At 43.4% G+C, this 18,642-nt stretch overlaps 2 protein-coding genes and 1 long non-coding RNA gene across 6 annotated transcripts in view; 1 reads left to right on the top strand and 2 right to left on the bottom strand.

Annotated features, from left to right (window-relative positions):
- The window catches only part of best4 (bestrophin 4), an 11,584-nt gene extending 3,816 nt beyond the window's left edge, over window positions 1-7,768 (bottom strand). The window contains exons 1-6 of one of the 3 annotated variants that reach the window (XM_069194021.1): window positions 7,594-7,768; window positions 3,715-4,140; window positions 3,179-3,374; window positions 2,521-2,615; window positions 1,257-1,490; window positions 299-453 (exon numbers count right to left, since the gene is read on the bottom strand). In XM_069194021.1, coding sequence (XP_069050122.1) covers window positions 299-453; window positions 1,257-1,490; window positions 2,521-2,615; window positions 3,179-3,330 — 636 coding nt within the window. In that variant the 5' untranslated portion in view covers window positions 3,331-3,374; window positions 3,715-4,140; window positions 7,594-7,768. The other 2 variants (XM_006634743.3, XM_069194022.1) reach the window with 2 other exon arrangements.
- The window catches only part of LOC107078351 (uncharacterized), a 17,284-nt gene extending 4,958 nt beyond the window's left edge, over window positions 1-12,326 (top strand). Inside the window, exons 2-6 of one of the 2 annotated variants that reach the window (XR_001479295.2) lie at window positions 263-469; window positions 4,415-4,624; window positions 8,623-8,729; window positions 8,968-9,092; window positions 12,240-12,326. This is a non-coding gene — a long non-coding RNA (uncharacterized lncRNA). Of the gene's footprint in view, window positions 1-262; window positions 470-1,193; window positions 1,355-4,414; window positions 4,625-8,622; window positions 8,730-8,967; window positions 9,093-12,239 lie in introns of those variants that run through there. The other variant, XR_011190376.1, reaches the window with a different exon arrangement.
- On the bottom strand, window positions 10,104-18,642 carry LOC107078350 (toll-like receptor 8). The gene is made up of 2 exons (XM_015355233.2): window positions 18,398-18,642; window positions 10,104-12,993 (listed from the first exon to the last, which is right to left on the bottom strand). Exons 1-2 carry the CDS (start codon window positions 18,480-18,482, stop codon window positions 11,732-11,734), a joined length of 1,347 nt encoding a protein of 448 aa, XP_015210719.2. The 5' UTR covers window positions 18,483-18,642; the 3' UTR covers window positions 10,104-11,731.

Here is an 18,642-nt window from a genome sequence, read left to right as displayed (position 1 = left end):
ATGTTGTTGAAGCTTACGCTTGGCCTCAGGTTTCCTGCTGTGGATACGATGTGTTTTCTATGCGTTCTGACCTCTATATACAGACGTCATGGATATTACGGAAGTTTAGTGGGGCAGATGGTTTCTTATCGTGCTTCTTTTTGCTGGGTGAGGTCCTCGTATCAGTGAGATAATAGCAAAAAAAAACCCAGCTGGATTCTCACGTGGGAGAATCGGCACCTTGTCTTCTTATGTTCATAAATCCGCACTCAATTACTTGCAGATAAATCCTGTAGAGCCTGTAACTGGGGAGACTTACATCCATGAGCAGCCTGAGCGCCACATCGTCCCGGACGCGTCCCTCTCTGCGGGCCTGGGCAGCCAGGTTCGTGAACCACACCATGGGCATCCAGTACTTGTTGAAGTCTGAATACAGGCTCTCCAGCTTCTTCTGCTCGTCTCTCGTCATGAAGCCTGGGGATCAGTTGAGGTAAGAGACTCTTTGTAATCGTCGTTCTAAGGAAGAACAGGAAGAACAGACATCTAGCTCTCCCTAGAATCGCAAAACAAAACTTCTATTAGAAAACGAATACAAATATTAATTCCGTACACTTCTATAGCGCTTTTCTGGACTCTCCACTCAAAGAGCTTTACAGGGAAAGGGGACTCCCCTACACCAGCACCAGTGTGCAGCCCCCACCTGGATGATGCACCAGTGTGCTCCCCACAAACCAGCTCTCAGTGGGGAGGAGAGCAGAGTGATGAAGCCAGTTCATAGATGGGGATTATTAGGAGGCCATGATTGGTGAAGGCCAATGGGAAATTTGGCAGGACGTCGCCTATTTTACAGTATAGTGTCCCCGTCACTATACTAGGGCATAAGGACCCACACAGACCGCAGGGTGAGCGTCCCCTACTGGTCCCACTAACACCTCTTCCAGCAGCAACCTTAGTTTTTCCCAGGAGGTCTCCCATCCAGGTACTGGCCAGGCTCACACCTGCTGGGCTTCACTGGGCTGCCAGTGGTGAGCCGCAGGGTGATATAGCTCTACATTAGGTGGTTCTCACGTATTTCAGTTTCCTCAAGTGCCAAAAGAATGAATAAAATAAATGGATCTGCTGTTAATTTTTAAAATATCCCCCCGCCCGTACTTTTATTGGAATGGCTTGATCATCGCCCAAAAGAGCTTAGCTAACTGTTCGCAGGGTAACAGGGTTTCGCGTTTGAACGCCTGGACACTGCGCCCCAGCTCCAGCGGTGTAGCACTGCGCCCTACCGGCTTCCACGACGTGGTCCATGGTGGGGAATCGCTTGCGGACACGCGTGCTGACGGAGCGGAGGATGAGCACCGAGGACAGGTTGGCGTACCGCATCAGCGTCCGCCGCAAGATGCGCCCCTTCTCGTCCGAGCCGTGAACGTTGGCGGACACCACCATCATGAGCTGGTCCGGCAGCGGGATGCTGGTGTACTGGCTCCACCAGCGGTTCACCACCAGACTGACGTAGAACCCTACGCAAAGACGAACAAGGCTGGGACTCGATCAATCACATTACGATTCCTCTTCACCGGAATAATCCTTTTGGGTGGGCAATATTTAGTCTTATAAAGTGTTCTCTACAAACTAAAAGCGTATGCATCTATTTTATTTTAATAACAATATTAATAATACTGCTTCCTTGCGATTATATAGAGCCTTTCAGCCCAGAGGATTTCGAAGTGTTGAACACCTAGGAATAGGCGCGGCAGAGCTCGGTTACTCTGTAACTGAAATTATTCAGGAATTTTGCGCCAGCGGCCCCCCCAAAACAGATTGAATTTAGGTAGAACGTAGAGATGATGCGCACTCACTTTGCGCCTTAAAAAAAAAGTCAGAGAATAAAAATATACTTTTTTTTTTTCAATTTGTCATTCTAATCTGAAGATTTTTGCTGAAAAAAAAATGTTTTCGCTGAGGTGAACTTTGAAGATAAGAGGCAGTTGGAATATTTTCACAAATAACATAGATGTACTTTTATAAAAGCGAGTACAGATAACTTTAGCCTCAAACGCGTTTTAGACCCTTTAGTTTGTTATCTTAGAGAAAGATTAAATGAAAAAAGCGGGTTTACACCGCATGTGCCCTTTTCCCCACCGTGAAGAAATTTTAAACAAATCCTGTACGGAAACTGGGAGTGCATTTAAAACAGAAAACAGGAGGCACTTCTTTACACAAAGGCTTGTGGGAGGGTGGAACAAGCTACCCAGCCATGGTGTTTTAAACTGACACCCTGGATAAGATAAAGGATCTTTTGGAGAAAACCGAACACACCTGGAACCAGCAATAAGTCAGATCTGTAACGACAGTAACATCAAATAAGTTGGCCACTTGTATCCTATTATCCTCCTTTGTTTTAGTAATCCTGTCATTGTAATAAGGCACCATGGAAAGAGATTTCTGCCACATCAACTAATCATACAGAAAATAATAATGGAGTGTGATTTCCTCATAATGCCCAGCAGAGCTGGTGGAAACATATCAGTTAAGCGTGGAGATCATTACCGAGCACAAAGGACATGGGGATGAGATTGGATTGTTGGTTGCAGTACTTGGCTACTTTTTCAAACATCTTCCTCTGATCGCTGTTCAGCAAGCGCCTGTATGGGTAAATCACAGAAGAAGCCCGGTCATCTGCCAAATGCCAAATGCTTCCTGCTTACTAAAACACAGAGTTTAGCTGGAAAACGTCTGCAAACCACAAAAAATAGCATTATGCCTTTATTTTGATCTGTCCTTTTCACCATGTTTCAGTAAAACAAAACTCAAACCTGCAATAAAAAAAACGAAAGTCTTTCAGGCATAAGCCTTCATAAGCACATGTGAGTACAATTTCTCCAGATCACCTGAAGTTTTGAATCGCAAGTCAGCAACATGTGCGGTCTTCTCTCTGAGTGGAATACTGTTCATTCTTGCACCTCTTAAAGATGTAAAAACCTACTGCATACTCATGTTAGAACCTCAGGAGACCTTTAAAAAACATTTTTTACCATTATTTTAAAGACAAATGTTGACCAGCACTGACCAGTTTAACTAGTTTACTTCCTAATCTTTCAGATACAGTTTTTTGTTTTTAAGTATAAAGTGTTTAAAACAGAATATTGTCATTTCTGGACTTTCTCGTTCAAACATGAGATGAGGAGGGATTTAACAGCAGTCCTACCTGTATGTGAGGCTCAGAGTGGCATACAGCACACTAAACGCGATGAACTCCTTGTAAAGCAGTTTGTAGATACTACCTTTCCATCTGAACAGCAGCTTGGAGAAGCCTGCAAACCGGGCATTTGCTACTTCGAGAGTGTAAGAGACTGTCATGGCTCAGACGTGACTTGTGATCCAGATAAGGCAGTGAAACAAGGCTGTTAAACAGAAGAACCTTTAGTTGGACATTAAGAGCAATCGCTTTGCAACAATTCTAAAACTGACCTTTCCACACTTTCCTATTCAATGCATATACTGTATCTATTGATATGTCAAAGTGAATTGGGGTTTTGATGCCTCAGATTTTCAGACTAACCCCTCTCAAAAGGACACCATTTATCGAAGAACCCCGGTAGTCCGTGAAACACTTCGGAAGAGCTTTTAAAACTCACCTGCATCGGCACACAGAAACATTCCTGCTCTACTCTATGCAAAACTGGTGAGTTTTCAGCCCATTTCATGGAAACTGTGCAGAAGTGATGTGATTAGAAAGGTTACCTCAGGAACTCCTGCTGCGTGCTGGCACTCAGCTCTGAGAGGACAAGCCCTGTCCCCACGTCTCCTTTTCCAGCTCCCACTGGGGCTCCTGGCCACCCATCAGCTTGATTTATGGGCCGCATGACCGGGAACTGGTGCTACTGTGATTTCTCTTTCACAAACACACACGGGGAGTGGTTTATCTGAGCGAGGTAGGAAATCACAGTGTTACCCTGGCCCTCGGGGGCTACTTCCAAGGGCTCGTCTCATCTCTGCAGCCCCCCTGAGCTCTTTGACATCACAGCTCCACATCTTTGACAGCACGGCTCCTTGTCTTGGGGTTCGATCTGCGACCACTTCCATCCAGTTTAACTCAGCTTGCTCCTTGCTTCATTCTCAAACTCAGCTAGCGCTGGCGATGAGACATGTGCTCAGCACTACAGAAACCTGGAGACACAAACAGCTAGACGTGAGTGTGGACTCAAATGCCACTTTGGACAGAGCAGGGAAGACATTGTTGCAGTCCAGGATTTAAAATGCAGGCACTGACCAGAGGGATTTGTTCTTATCTTGAGCCAGGCTAATGTAGTAAGAAATGACAAAAGCACACTTGTGTGGGACCAGTTGCCATGCTTATACAGTATTGTTCTATAATCTGTGCAGCTTTTTTTAACTTAAAATCCACATATGAAAACCTTACTTCTGTTTTGATGCGTTTTAGCTCATCACTGCCAGCTGGGATGACTGTATTTGAGAAATTTCAGCTTGAACCCCTGTTTGCAAATCCCGACCTGGGCTGACAGCATCGAAAAGCAAGATAAGAGATGGAAACAGGTCAGGCTCCAGTCCAGCTGAGCTAGCCTGCGACTCCAGTAACCGGAGGAGGTTCAGAATACTGTATTCACCCCCAAGGGGGACAACTTCAACAGTAGTGAGTGGCTCAACATTACAACACATTCTGAACAAAACTGGTAAAAAAAAAAACGTGGTATCACAAGATTTCTAAGACAAAATAAAAAAAACAAAAACAAAAACAGCAAAAGGGCCATAAAATGATTATGAAAGTAATAATGTGCGTCCAATACTCAACTGAGCTTTTAGCCAAGTACTTTGCCTTTCCCAGCCTGAGGAACAGTGAAATCCACTGGTCATGCCAATAAAGCTATTTGAATTTTAATTTATTGCTTAATTTACACCACTTTTTAACAGCTTTCTCACCAGGCACCGAGTTACTTTAGTTCCTTTCCACTACACTGTGATTTACTATTGCTGTGATACAGTAACATCGTTCTTATCAAGTGCATAAATCATTGCGCTTCACAATGTGAGATACAGTCGAGATTCACTGTGTGTAACAAGCCAAGCCAGGAGTTCACTGGCTTGTGTGGTTTATAGGGGAAAGGCCATCCTGGAGTTCAGTGAATACAAATTGGTTTTACATGGTGGATGTCAATAATCTATTTGTTTTAGTTTTTGTAATAAGAAAAAATAAATATTTAATATCTATACTTAGGTATGATTTTCTGGCCATATCTTAAAAATATATTTAACTTAGAAAGTTAAAAGACTGTATTTTGTGCAACTGCCTTTCCAAATATTATCCTCTTCTGCAACTGCTGATTGATGACTGATGAACAAAATTGAAATGATTTATCTGTGCAATTGAAATATCCTGGGAAGATTTTTAATTGTATTCTATTGTTGTGTTTTATCCTAAATAACGGCTGAAATGCACTATAGCAGACCTCCTGAGATTGTCAAAAAGTTTTAAAGAGTGAGGCAGGGAGAAGTTTGTGATGGAGACCCAGAGTGCTTAGTTAGAATTGTATCAGTCGTGGAATTTAAATACATTTTTAACATCACACCTAAAAATCGATGGCAAACACTAAGATAGTGCTAGCTGCAGTTATTTTTAAGATGGGGAAGTACAATTGTGTGTGCAAATATGTAAATCTGTCACTCTGGAACAATGCATTTTATTGCTCGCTATAAAACTGACCTTCCCTCAAGAGAAAATGAAGAGTAGTCTCCACTGTGAGAGAGAATTTCAGAACGCGGTTCTGACATAAAACAGACACAAGCAGCTAGTCAGAACTCTTTCCTCATTTTTCTCTGCACTAAGGTTTACAGAAATTGAACTCCTTCCGAAAACAGTACTTTTTGTTTATTGTTTCAGCACAAAAACATTTTTGCCCTTCATAAAGTTTAATTGCGCCAAATTTAACTTAAGTCCAAATTTGATCTTTCCTCATTTGCCTTTTTAGCCAGGAAAACTGTATCTCAGCAGTGTTAAAGAAAACTGCAAACCCTTTTATCAGCTACAGTGTGGAATGAAGAACTACCGCCAATTTCCTGGTATTAACTTTCAGTTTTGACAGTTTGCAGTTAGGGGTGACAGTGAGTGTAGGTTTTGTAACATTGCCAGTTATGTTCAAATGAAATGCATGCTGGGCTTTAACACTACTGAGCTGGTATCGGTCGTTAAGTGACCAGCTGGGCTGAAAACATAGATGCACCTGCCCTCCAGCCCAGTACAAGAGACGCTGGCTTAGAAGGTCCATCTATCCATTTTCTAATCTTGGATGGGACACCAGTCTGGGCACACACACACAATGACTGACACACACTAACACCAGGGCCGTTTTTTCCCCAGAAGTTAATTAACCTGACAGTATGTTGGTAAGGAAATCCGAAACAATGGGAAAAAAACACACCCAAACATGGGAAAAACATACAAACTCTACGCAGATAGCATCCCAGGTCTGGAATTAAAACCAGGCCCCAGAGCTGCTAGATAACGCGAAATCTCCCGCTAAGATCAAACTTCCTTTAAACACTAATAGTGTAATTTGTGATAGAACCAGCAGGTGTCTCCAGAGTTTATAAAGCCCCCAGCCTATTACCTACTGCATGTGAAAACATCACGGAAGGTTTTACAGGAAGCAGAGCTCACGGCCAATTTCCGTTCCTTTAACACGTGGGTATTCAGGCTAAATTTCCTTTTGTGCTTCAAACATGGAAACGGTGTTTATCGACGTTCATGTCTAAAAATCACATTAAATAACTGAATAGCAAACAGTACATTTTGGAAGCAAACAATGCACCATATTCAAACTTGTTTTTCTTTATAAATCTTTTAAAAGAAACAAATATAAAACCTGCAGGTAACTTGAACTTGAACTTTATTGCCATATGTAACCGGTACTGGTACAATGGAATTCTTACTTACAGAAAGTCTCTCGATTGTAAAACAAGTGTAAAAAACAAAACAAAGTGCAAACAGTGCATCAAGACAATGTACAAACAAACAATAGACAATGTGCAAGTAAACATGCAGACAGTTTGAATGTAAACAATACAGACGTGTAAACAATGACTGAAGATGTGCAATAGATAAGAAATCCTAAAGAGGTAGATGGTGATGGTGTAGGTGTGGTCCGAGGGGGATGGCTAAATGTCTCACTGCTTGTGGGTAGAAGCTATTGAAGAATCTGGTGGTCAGTGTCCGTATGCTCTTATATCTCTTGCCTGAGGGCAGTGGGGTGAAGAGCTCATGGGTGTGGTGACTGTCCTCTGTCCCGTAAATGGGGTCCCATTAAACGTGAAACTAATTCAGTGAAGTGTCTAGAAAAGTGTAAGAAATTTTGATTATTAAATAGTCTGAGCAACAGGAATGCTACTTTTCGTGCTTGCCTGAAGTATAACTGTGTAACTGGAGTCAATGAACCCTTTGAAGTCAGGCTGTGCATGTTTGTCTTCCTCACAAAAGGGACGTAGGAGCGTGCATTTCTATACAGTAGATGCATCACCTTTTTCATTTTAATTTGGGTGAACTTAATCACCTCGGAGAAATGTGTTCGAAATCTGTTGAGCAACATTAACCGAAGGGTGTTCGTTTACCTTAACATTGTCCCTTCGGTTACCTTCCTCGGTTGCCAAGATTTCGTCTCCGGAGTGAAAGGTGCCGGTCTGCTGTGAGAGAACCCCATTATGAGAGGACAGAGGTGCCTCAGAGTGGCGGCATCTGCCTGCTGTAGATCCGGGGCGGAGGGGCTCCGGTGGTATCGCGATTACAGGGGGAACAATGGTGGGTTTTCATGGGGATTTCTGCAGCAACGGCAGGCTTGGGAACCGGGTTTCCACAGTAGCATTGGAAAGGTCACAGACGAGGAGGTCATTCAGACGTCCTGAAAGGTGCTGTGCACGACGGACCTCCAGCCTCTGTGTGTCTCTAACAGCTGTAGCTAACAGCGTCCCGGTGCAGATAGTTACTTCAAATAAAGCATCAGGTGCCCATGCTGTTAAATCTGGCAAGGGGGGGAATATGCGTAGTGATTTGCCAGGAAGAAATGTAAGTGTACTGTATTTCTCTGACACTAAAATGATATAATGAATATTAACGTCTTTAGCACGATGGGGCCCATTATGATTATGCTAGGTGCTTGTGTTCCAGTCGTGCTTAAAAGTCTATTTCCAGCGTCATAGTATTACAGTTGTATTAGTTTTTAACTGTCTACAGCAAGCATAACGTGCACAGTTTTTGATCATAATATATTCTGAAACCTCATTTATCACTAGCAACGCTCTGCTGTTCAGTTGAAACTAAAACATACTTTGTCTACATCTAAAGGAGAGCACCAAGTATATTGGAGGAGCTCCCAAAATAATATTTTAAACTAGCAAACATCAAATATCGTTTGGTAAAACTACAAAATTGCATGAGGGGGTTGATATTTATTCATTGGTATAAAGGGGATTAAGTAGTAAACACCAGAGTAAATCAAACACCACAGTCAACTTGTAAGTAATAAATAAAAAATACATAACTCTATAAGGTCATATATTCATTGTCTGGCTTAGTTATCACTTGCATCTGAAGCATGTATGACATTTTGGCTTTAAAACGTTTTTTTTTTACACTCCCTGTAGTTGGTTTCTGATTGACAAGAAGCATCTCATGTTGGAGGTCTTGTTCACCTGATGTTGTAAAATGAAGTTTATACACCTAAACGTGCGAGGGGACCTGCAGACAAGAGGTGGGCATTTGAACTGTCCAGCCCATTTTGGTTACAAGCAGCTAATTGCTCTAAGGATCTTATGCAACTGTTTATTGAAAAAAAAAAAGCCAATGTATCAGGTCTAGCAATTATTCCAGACCCCCTGCAACGATTTGTGTAGAGCCTCCTGCTCACTGGTTTCCAACTAATTTCCAGTGACCATGTTTACTCATGATTATTCAGTTCTCTTGTGCTATAATGACCTTATTTATTGTAGGTAGAAGAGAAAGCCCAGAAACGGCTCTGGTTGGACATCGGTGCTGAGGCCACTGGACCTCTTGACTTCTGGATCTTTTCCATGCACACTTCCTGAGGAAGGAATCCCTGTGGACAAACCTGCAGGTATTTGCAGGTTTCTCAGCTCTTTTTTTCCTGCCAATGCTGTGTTCATACTGTGCTGTATGTTATAGTACCTGCCTACAAGACTAAACCACTTATCTTCAGAGCAGTCATGACTCATGGGTGCGTCTCAGAATCATCAATAGCCCTGACAAGGTGACACATCTGAAATGGTCAAAGACATTTAACATTGAGCTATGTGCAATGTAATCCATTAGGAATTATTAACAAACACCATATATAGGGGCGGATCTGTGCCTGTGACTGGAAGGTTGCCGGTTCAAATCCCGCAGCCGGCAGAAGAATCCTACTCCGTTGGGCTCCTGAGCAAGGCCCTTCACCCCAACTGCTCCAGGGGCGCTGTACAATGGCTGACCCTGCGCTCTGACCCCGAGCTTCTCTCCCTGTCTGTGTGTCTCATGGAGAGCAAGCTGGGGTATGCGAAAAGATAATTCCTAATGCAAAAAATTGTAAAGGGTTAATAAAGTAATGTTAAATATATTATATATAAGGCTGGTATATATATACACACACAGAGCTTAGGAATGTGTATTTTTATGTAGACGCTTGTTGTTCTCATCAAGATGGTGCAGGGAGTTAAATAAAAAGCATTGTTTTAGTTTTTTTTTAAGTATGTTGCGCCAGTATTAAATTTAGTTCCCGCCGCCATGTTTGGAACAGGGGGCAGGTCCTTACACAAAGGATTGTGGGAGTAGTGAACAAGCTGCCCAGGCGAGTTCTTGAAGATGATCGTTATTTCTTTCACCAAACACAATGAGAAAATGATTGGGTCAACTGGTTACTGAAAAAGAAAAAATAGTAATTTGGACAGAATGGCCTCTCATTTGTAAGGCTGTACCCAGTGTACCCAAGACAGACAGCTTGATTTCTACCCTGCAAAAGTCTCTGAAAAACAATTCTGAGTAAACATCAGACTTAATGACCTCCATTTCCTTCATTAACAGACAGTTTGTTAGGTCAGCACTTGTCTTTGGAATAAAGCTCACACAGCTATTTTAGTGAAAATATTTATTTTGTTTTTCATGTCTTTTTTTTAAATGAAATATAGCATAAATATAAACAAACATTTCTTAAAAGAAATTAGACATATAAAATTAATTCTTTATCTCGAAAAAAATGCTGGTGCCTTGCAAGTCTAGGACCAAATGATGATGTACAATCAGTGCCTTGCAGTATTTGTTTTCTACTGTGCTTCAGTGCATCGCTAAGTGGAGTGGTTTGTCCTGCTTAAAACATTTTGCTTTTAACAGATTTTTTACAGTATCTGTATACAACTGAAAAGGTCTGTGCTACTTATAAAAGTTAAACAGAGTTCTTGAGATCTAAAATGGGCACAAGTTCTTTTAAAAAACACAATGCAACTTATTCTTAAATTCCAGGAAGTCCCCCACCCCCTCTCGAGACTGAGATACTTTATGTAGCAGACCACGCTGTTACATGTGGCCATTTTGATTGTCTAAAAGTCAAGAAAACTCTGATCAGACCTGAATTGTTTTCTGTTGGGTGGAATCTAGACTTTTTAAAACATATATAGACAGATGCAAGGTATGAGTGTATGCTTTATTTAGCAGCTCTTGTGGGAAGTTTCTGTTTGCTAGCTGCTTGTGAGCATGTATTAGCAAGTCCCTTGATCCTATCTGCTCTTCACTGCCCTGCTGCTTATCTTGATCAGCTTTTTCCACTTCCCCCCACCTCTCCCAGAGCTGATCTGATCTAGGTCGAAAAAAATTTCATTAGCAAATAGTAACCTTTCACAACTGAGGTGCCGTGTGTGTGTGTGTTGCTGTTCTTATAAAGACTAGGAATTTCTCTCTGAGATAGTCAGCAGACCATTTAAACATGCCTAAGCAAGAAGTTCTCTCAAGGAGGCTCCGAAATCATAGTCACCCAATGTGCCTCCTATAACTTTATCAAAAAGCAGAAAAAAAACACAACATTTGGATTTCTTTCCAGTGGACTGCTTTAAGGCACTGTCAGTGCGATGGTATGCTACTATAAGACTGACCTGTGTGAGAAGGTCATACATGCATACCTCACTCTGAGGAGCAGTACGGTACACTAAGCAAACTGGACAGGAACAACACCCAACACCTTCACTATCTCCTCAGGGCAAAAAAAAATCACTAGAGCGGTTTGCCCATCACCCGTCATTTCTCAGGACAATGGTCCCAACTGCACATATTTAGAAAAGAAACCCAGTGTTTGAACTCCTGTATTGAATTCAACCACAGCAAAGCTGGGCTGTGGAAACATATGCTTAAGAAAGTGCACAGCGCAGGTGAAGGCTAGAACCACAGCCATTTCAACCATATCATTTTCCTCTGTGTTTAATAATGAATATTTCAGTCTTTTTTTTTAGGGTTGCACTTCCAAAGTCCTCATATATCAAAAACATTTCCTTACGTTAATAAGGAATACCACTGCAATGGACAAAAAACATCACATCAGTCCCTGCATTCAGAATGTATACAGATACCTGTCTTTCAATGCTACATTCCTCCTTAACGGTGCTCACAAAGGTGTGAAGTCCTACGGATCTGACTCAAAACTGTGCATGATCATCGTGCACAGCCAGTGCACAGTAAGAAGGGAGGGCTTGCTTAAACTGTTCAATATTAATTTCACGAGAGGTCTACATTTTCATACTCTCCATGATCTGAGTCCTCAAGGTCAATGCCTGGTACCAGGTTGTAGTATTCGGTAGACTGGGTGAGGTACAGCTTCTCCCGGTCAGCAGAGTCCTTCAGCACCTCAGAAACACTCACAGTTTCCACGTCTGGCTTGCCGTCCTCCAGAGGCTGCCTGATCTCCTGAGAGTCCATGCTGGAGGCCATGTTGGTGATGTCAGAGATGGGCGGGACCAAAGAGTCCACCGAGCCCAGTCTGATTTCCACTTCCTCGTAGAGGTCCCGGCTGCTGCCAAGTAAGGCGGTGGAAGGCCTGAGCATCAGCTGGTTTTTTAGGAGGACGTTCTTCTCCCCTTCGCTGGGCAGCGGCACCTCGCAGGGCTTGTAGTGATGGTACCGATCCAGCATCCAGTCCGACCCGTTCCGGTCCACTGTGCTCAGGTGGTTGGCGTGCTTGGCTGGTTTAAAGGTGCCCTCTTTCCTCTTCCTCTTCCTCCCACAGCACCAGCAAAACAAAAGGACCAAGACTAAAGCCAAGGGCAGGAGAACAAAGAGGGCCGTCAGCCGGTGGGACCTGCACACCTCTGTACTGTGGACCATCCACACCCTTTTGCCATTTAAGTTCTCAGGAGAGGCGCAGGTCAGATTTTCCAACACCCGGCTCCAATCAGTGACATTAACCCCCTGTGGCTTACTGTATCCCTGCAACGTCTCTATCAGGGCGCATGAGCAGTCCAGGGAATTGTTGCCGAGCTCCAGCTTCTGCAGGCTTGGCTTCAGGAGCCCAAGGGCGAGAGCCGATGGCCGAATGAAGTCAAGATACAGCTCCTCCAAGTCATCGGAGGCCCGCAGAAAGTGATCCGGCAGCCTGTCCAGCCTGTTGTCCTCCAGGTGGACGGCCCTGAGGTTGCTGGCGTTGGCCAGGAAGCGCTCGGGCAGCAGAGTTATCCTGTTGTGGTTCAGGAACAGCTCTCGAAGGAGGAGGCCATCGGAAGCGGCCACGTCCTGGATCTCTGTGATGTTGCAGCTGGAAAGATCCAGTATCTTAAGGGCCTGCAGCTGAGAGAAGAGGCTCCACTTGACGCTGCCAAAGGAAGAGCCGGAGTAATTCAAGCAGCAGGCCCCAGAGGACACGGCGCTGGGAAACGTCTGCAAAATGGTTGCTTTGGGACACTCGCAGGCCTCCTCTCCCTCCACCACAGGTGCAACCCACAGCACCAGGAATCCCCAGAGCATGGCCGTCCCCCAGCAATCACCTGAGAGGAGGCAGAAGAGATACGCTTAACAAAAGGATCCATGCTTTTTATAGATGCGTCTCAGCTCGGCACGGGTTCGCTGAAAATCAGCGTTTCTGCAGGCAAAGAAAAGCAACCCCGCAAAACATCTCGCACTACAAGAATAATAAAATACTCCCCAAGTGCTTCAGCTATCCCTGTGTAAATTATTTATCTTTACATGATTTATATCAGGCCTAGCACCACAAAATTATTAATTGAAATACAATAGTTGACCTTCCCATAGGAAGGTCAGTTTTTGGATCTCATGTTTTGTTAGCGTTTCCCTGGTTAACAGTCAAGGGAATATTCAAATCGTACGGTACAGGATCTGGCCTGTTTGAATCTTTCACAGCGTAGTGTAGTCATCTCTGCAGTGCGCAATCTGGGTGGGCTACTATGTCTTGAGAGTTTATATGAGCCAAGAAAAATAAGAGATTAAATTCAGTTCCTCACTGCTTGGTCAGGAATTATTCCATAGCACGGTTTGTAAGTGTAGGGCTGTTGATTCAGGTATGCTGGCTAAATTCTGGATGTGTACAACTTAACTTAACGACTGAAGCCTTTTCTGACATCTCCATCTGGTGTGCTGCGTGATGTGACAGGTGGTACAGAGTGTCACCCAGCAGGGTGCTGTACTCCATTGTATTGGATAAAGTGGAAAACCTTCTACAAATACAGATTACCAGTAATTACCATAACAAATTGTGTTGCAACTGCTTTTATAAAAGAGAACATCAAAGACAGAGAGGGCTATTTTAATCTTATTTAAATAACAATTTTGTGCGGCGCAGAATCAACGCTGTATTTCTCCGCGTTTTGCAGAACTTCTGTTGCTACCGGGAATTGTAAATTGAGCAAATGGGAAGGCCTCCATTTACGAAAAATGAAATCTGGGACTTTAAAAATGAATCACTTGAAATGCACAAGACAGGTGAGGAATGATCTGACCACCACTTGTTTAGATGGAATTTGGAGACAAATCCCTTTCAAAACCTGTGGAAAGTCAATTCCTGCGAATCTGCGGATAAAATCGCATTCCCGTCCTTTTTTTTTGCCCTCCGAGTTGTCCTGCTTTCCAAAATCTGGGCTGCGCAAGTGCACCTTGGCAATTACCAGTTCTGGAGCCGGCATAAACATCCGTTGGCCTTAGCAACCGAGAGCAGGTTTCCAAGCTCTAATGACCTGCCAAAGGGTTGGCATAGAAACTGGTGCAGTTGGGAGTCTGCGTCCCCAGCCGGCACTGACTCAGCCTCGCTGTCACAGACCCTGCAGCTCAGAGGAAACCCTACCCTGGGAAAGAACAATAACCCCAGATCCTGCCTGAGAGAAGGCCAGTTCCAGTGGGCTGGAGGAGGCTCAGAGAGATGGTAACATTTACAGCCAGCAAAGGCAAGCCTGCATTTCAACACACGGCAAACTTTCAGCACGTTCTGGGGGGGCGGTTCAAGATCTGTTGCGTTCTGACAACGGGGAAATAAAACTTTTTACAGAAAGCCAGAAAGAGCATCATAGTTATAGACAGAGAGTGAAGTATGCATTGGTCAAAAGTGGCTTAGCACAAAGAACCACGGTGCTTTTTTAAACTCAGCAAAGACCAAGCTGATCAAGCACGGTGAAGGACTTAGGAACAATCCAGAAGAACAGCAGATCCTTATGCCTGTAACATTCAATTTAGTCCTTAATCCAAGGGGTCCTAACAGCTAATTCCTGATAGATGCTATAACATACTCTTTTGGTTCAATTCTATGCCTTGCAGGATCATTGTACAGAGCATTTTCTAGTTCCTAGTTTTCTAGTTAAAAAAAGGGCTTTTCTTGCAGAGCCAAGACAAGTGGCATCTCCATTCTTACCCATGATCATGGTCATGCACAACCATCATGATTCTCACCTTTACATCTACTTGTTTTCCAGCTCACTACATTTCCAGCTTCACTACAGCTCCACCCATTAACTGTTCGGCACCCATCACACTGTGAGAGAGGAATGTTCAAGGCACTCCCTTAGAAAAAAGACGAACGCCTTTCTGTAAAAAATTAATATTTAACCTGGAATAAGTGATGGTGGCAATCAGTTTGAGACAGACAAGGTTGACCAGTACAACTTTGCCCCCAAAAAATCAGCAGATTTTTATGCATTGGTCAGAAGCTGTGTACACTGCACAGATTTTCTAATTGCGGTCTTCTTGTTTTGTCTGTGGCTATGCTGCAACTTTAAAAGCAGACTTGGCACAGCGGTAAAGTAGGAGGGTTTTCACTTGTCACTATGAACCAAAAAAAAAAATGGGGTTTGGTCTCCTGGGACTCCAGATAAACTTGGCTGATTATTCCTGTCCTCTAAGCAGGACTTAAAGGGCATGGATGCCCCAGAATGGAAACACTGTGGGAATAAAACAACCCTGATGAACAGCAAACTCCTTGACGTTATTGCTTCAGAGCAAATGCATGTTGCAAAGGATCACATACCGGAATCAGATGCACATTTTAAGTCAAACTAAAAAATCTTTGTCCCTACAAAGGGACACAACTTTATATATGAACTGTTTCCAGTGGACTTTACAGTGTAAACTGAACTGGCTCTTACCCACACTCTAGGGTCACTGAAAGGGCATACCATCACTAAAAGGCATTCTTTTAACATGTTCCCTGTCTCTCCAAACTCACTTTTTATTGACATAGAATTAGAAACAGCATGATCAATATCATGCAGAAGGAGCAGAACTTATTTTCTTGATACAGTCCTTGCCATTAGCCATTCACATCAAGCCCATTGATCCAACGCAGAATGAATACGAATGCTGTACAACAGGAGTTCAGTTTTGTTCTACTGTATTTACTGATATGCAGTCATGACGCAGTGATCAATATTGGATTTGCATTTCTAATTTGTCTCCTCGAAGAAGCACTCAGCACAGTCTGCAGCTGTGTGCCACTGTGCCAGTAGCAGCAGTCCACAGGACTTGATCCAGCCAAAGACTTTGCTTTTTCATGCTGCACGGATCCAGGGTGCAGGGCCTCCTGAGGCAGGCTCACTGAGCCACCTTGTAAAGCACCACCTGCTATTCAAGAAGGCAGCCGGCTGTCCCATGCCTGCAAGCCTGACTAGATCCTGAAGATCGTTCAGCACGTAGACTACATTTAAGCTAAATATGAGCAGCGACAAAAAAAAATGTAGTTCTAAGCTATCATTGCCAAGAGGACAAATGCCATGCACTCAGGAGACCTGCACGTACCAATAGAGATCAGCAGAAGACGTATTGGTGGAAATTACCGTCTAACCTTGAGACCAGAGAAAGTCCAGTTGAAAAAAATGTGAATTTATTCTTCAGGTATGCTAAATTCAGTTAAGATATATATGTAGAAACCTAAATCTATGTTATTAAGTACTACGTAGAAGCTGGTGGGGCTATTAAAACTGAGAACATAACACATGTCTTTACCCAAAGGGTGGTGGGGGTGTGGAACAAGCTACCCAGCCATGTTGTTGAAGACGATAGTCTGCTTTCTTTGAGGAAACCGCTGGATGAGATCCTGGGATCAATTGGCTAATAACTACTGAGCAGGCTGGAATGGCTTCCTCTCGTTTTTGCAACAATTTGTTCTGAAGTTTGTGTTTACGGCAACAAACATGCACCTGAGCTGTCCTAAAAGTAGGTAGAGTGTATAAAGACGACGAGAGGTGTGAAATGCAAATATCCGTGCAGTGTAGAGGAAGTGACCTCGCTGATTCTCTGTCTCACAAAGAGACCGTTTGTTTAGTTACTGTCCTGTTGCCCACGGTTACTCAGCGTGCAGCCCTACAAATCCATTGTGCTTCGCTGCTTCACTAAACCCAGTAATGTCAGGGGTTTGTATTGATGATCCTGCGAATTTGCAAGGTGTGAGTCTAAATTTAAGCCCACTGTGCCTGCTGTATTCTCTCACAGAAATATGAATTCTGGACGTCGGGGAGAAAGATAAATTGATGTTCTCGCTCCATTACTTTTTAATGTGCTTTTTAATTCCATACAGGGAAGTAAGCAGTATAAACATATAAAAATGTATTTGAATCTGTATGCATGTGCAGTTTATTCCAAATCTGTAAATTTTCATCTACCTTCGATGTTTCCCCGGCTTTAATGGAATAGCACTATTGTGATCATTTAAGATGCATATTCTGTTCGCAAACACCGTGTGGTAAAAGGCTTAAGCTGAAAATAAATATTACTTCGCCTTATTAATTAGAAGCGTCGCGCCCATCCAGGAAGCGTGAAAAATTCCTTAGTACAAAGTACATTCACTCCCTAAGACATAATCTTCAAGGTAGTTTCGGTTTTACTGTTCACATAGTGATACTCAGAATAAAACTAGACAAGACGCCGGGGAGGAATTTGCAGCCATAAAATGTGAAAATAGTGCGGCTGTGAGCGACTAAAGTTAGAACACATTCCGAGTAAGATCACTGCTCTCGGCCTTTGCCAAACAATAAGGGTATATTTAAGAGGAAACGGAGTGTGCTCATTTAACGCGCAGGTATGATCTTTATTCTGAAGAACTGCGCACGTTTTTTGTCTTGTCCAGCGTGTTTAGCTCACTCTGGCATTCACTGCCGTTTCACAAAAAGTGACTTCTCTGTGCTGTTTCTGTCGCTCGGTTGATGTGATGGACCTCTCGGTCAGGATAAAGCGGCGCTCCCTCTGTGCCCACTATGGTGGAGGACAGATTCCACACATACAGCGGCGATGAATGAATTCGCACACTTGCGGATCTAGACTGTCCGGACAAACTGCGGATTATTTCGTAGTAACAACGGGCTGCCTCATGCATCACGCACGATGATTTCTTTATTACCTTACAGTAAGAAAAGAGAACTACAGCATAGCGTTTCCTGCAGCAAAGCTGGCTTCATCATTTATTATGTACTTCTGTCGTGATCAAACTAGTCTGAAGTACCACCCTATGGTAAATGAAACAAAACCTTTATTAACCAATTATCGGTTAACCGAATGCGTGTGTTGTGCGCCACCCTATATTACTGTACTGTGGGGCAGCAGCATAATAATTCATCGATTCTCATCGCCCAGGTTGTCAAGGACTAGTCGTGCGCAAGGGCTCACCGGAGACTGAACAAACCTCTTAAAACATGACAAGTTTCTTTACGGTCACCCGAACAATTGATGATTCCCGTTTTCAACGGGTGTTGATATAAATCAAATATGCACACATTCATAATCAAGGCGTGGTGCGCTGTCTTTTAAAACAGCTTGATTTTTTTTTTTGCGGTCGGTGCGATACTCCATCGCTTTTCTCTTTCCTTTTGTAAATGAAGTTAACAGCCGACTTCACAACAGTTTTATTTCCCCCGTGGCAAATACGAAGGTGCTTTATTAAGTCCAACAAAGTCTTACCTCCCGATGACATGACTGTAACCTGTTTCACTCTATCCCTGTGACAGGCTGGGCTGGGCGCACTGTTTACGGACCTGCAGCGCATAAGCTGGTGTCGCTCAGCGCTGATGTCTCAACGCCTGGTGTTAGTTGAGATCGGAGCGCCCCCCCTCTCTGGGTGTGTCCTGCTGTTATTTCCGAGTGAGGAATGTGTAAAATCGTGTTTGCAATCCTGCTACACCTTTATAAAAGACCCTAGCGGTCAC

This window comes from Lepisosteus oculatus, chromosome 9 (genome assembly GCF_040954835.1).
Source record: "Lepisosteus oculatus isolate fLepOcu1 chromosome 9, fLepOcu1.hap2, whole genome shotgun sequence".
Taxonomy (NCBI): domain Eukaryota; kingdom Metazoa; phylum Chordata; class Actinopteri; order Semionotiformes; family Lepisosteidae; genus Lepisosteus; species Lepisosteus oculatus.
The sequence above is the reverse complement of the archived record's forward strand: the minus strand, read 5'-3'. Positions and strand labels throughout refer to the sequence as shown.

What these genes read in the sequence shown, in the direction of transcription:
- LOC107078350 (XM_015355233.2), bottom strand. Translation starts at nt 18,482, where the DNA reads ATGCGCTGCAGGTCCGTAAACAGTGCGCCCAGCCCAGCCTGTCACAGG. An exon ending in TACAGTCATGTCATCGGGAG is followed by an intron (nt 12,994 to 18,397) that starts GTAAGACTTTGT and finishes GCCTCCTCTCAG; the next exon opens with GTGATTGCTGGGGGACGGCC.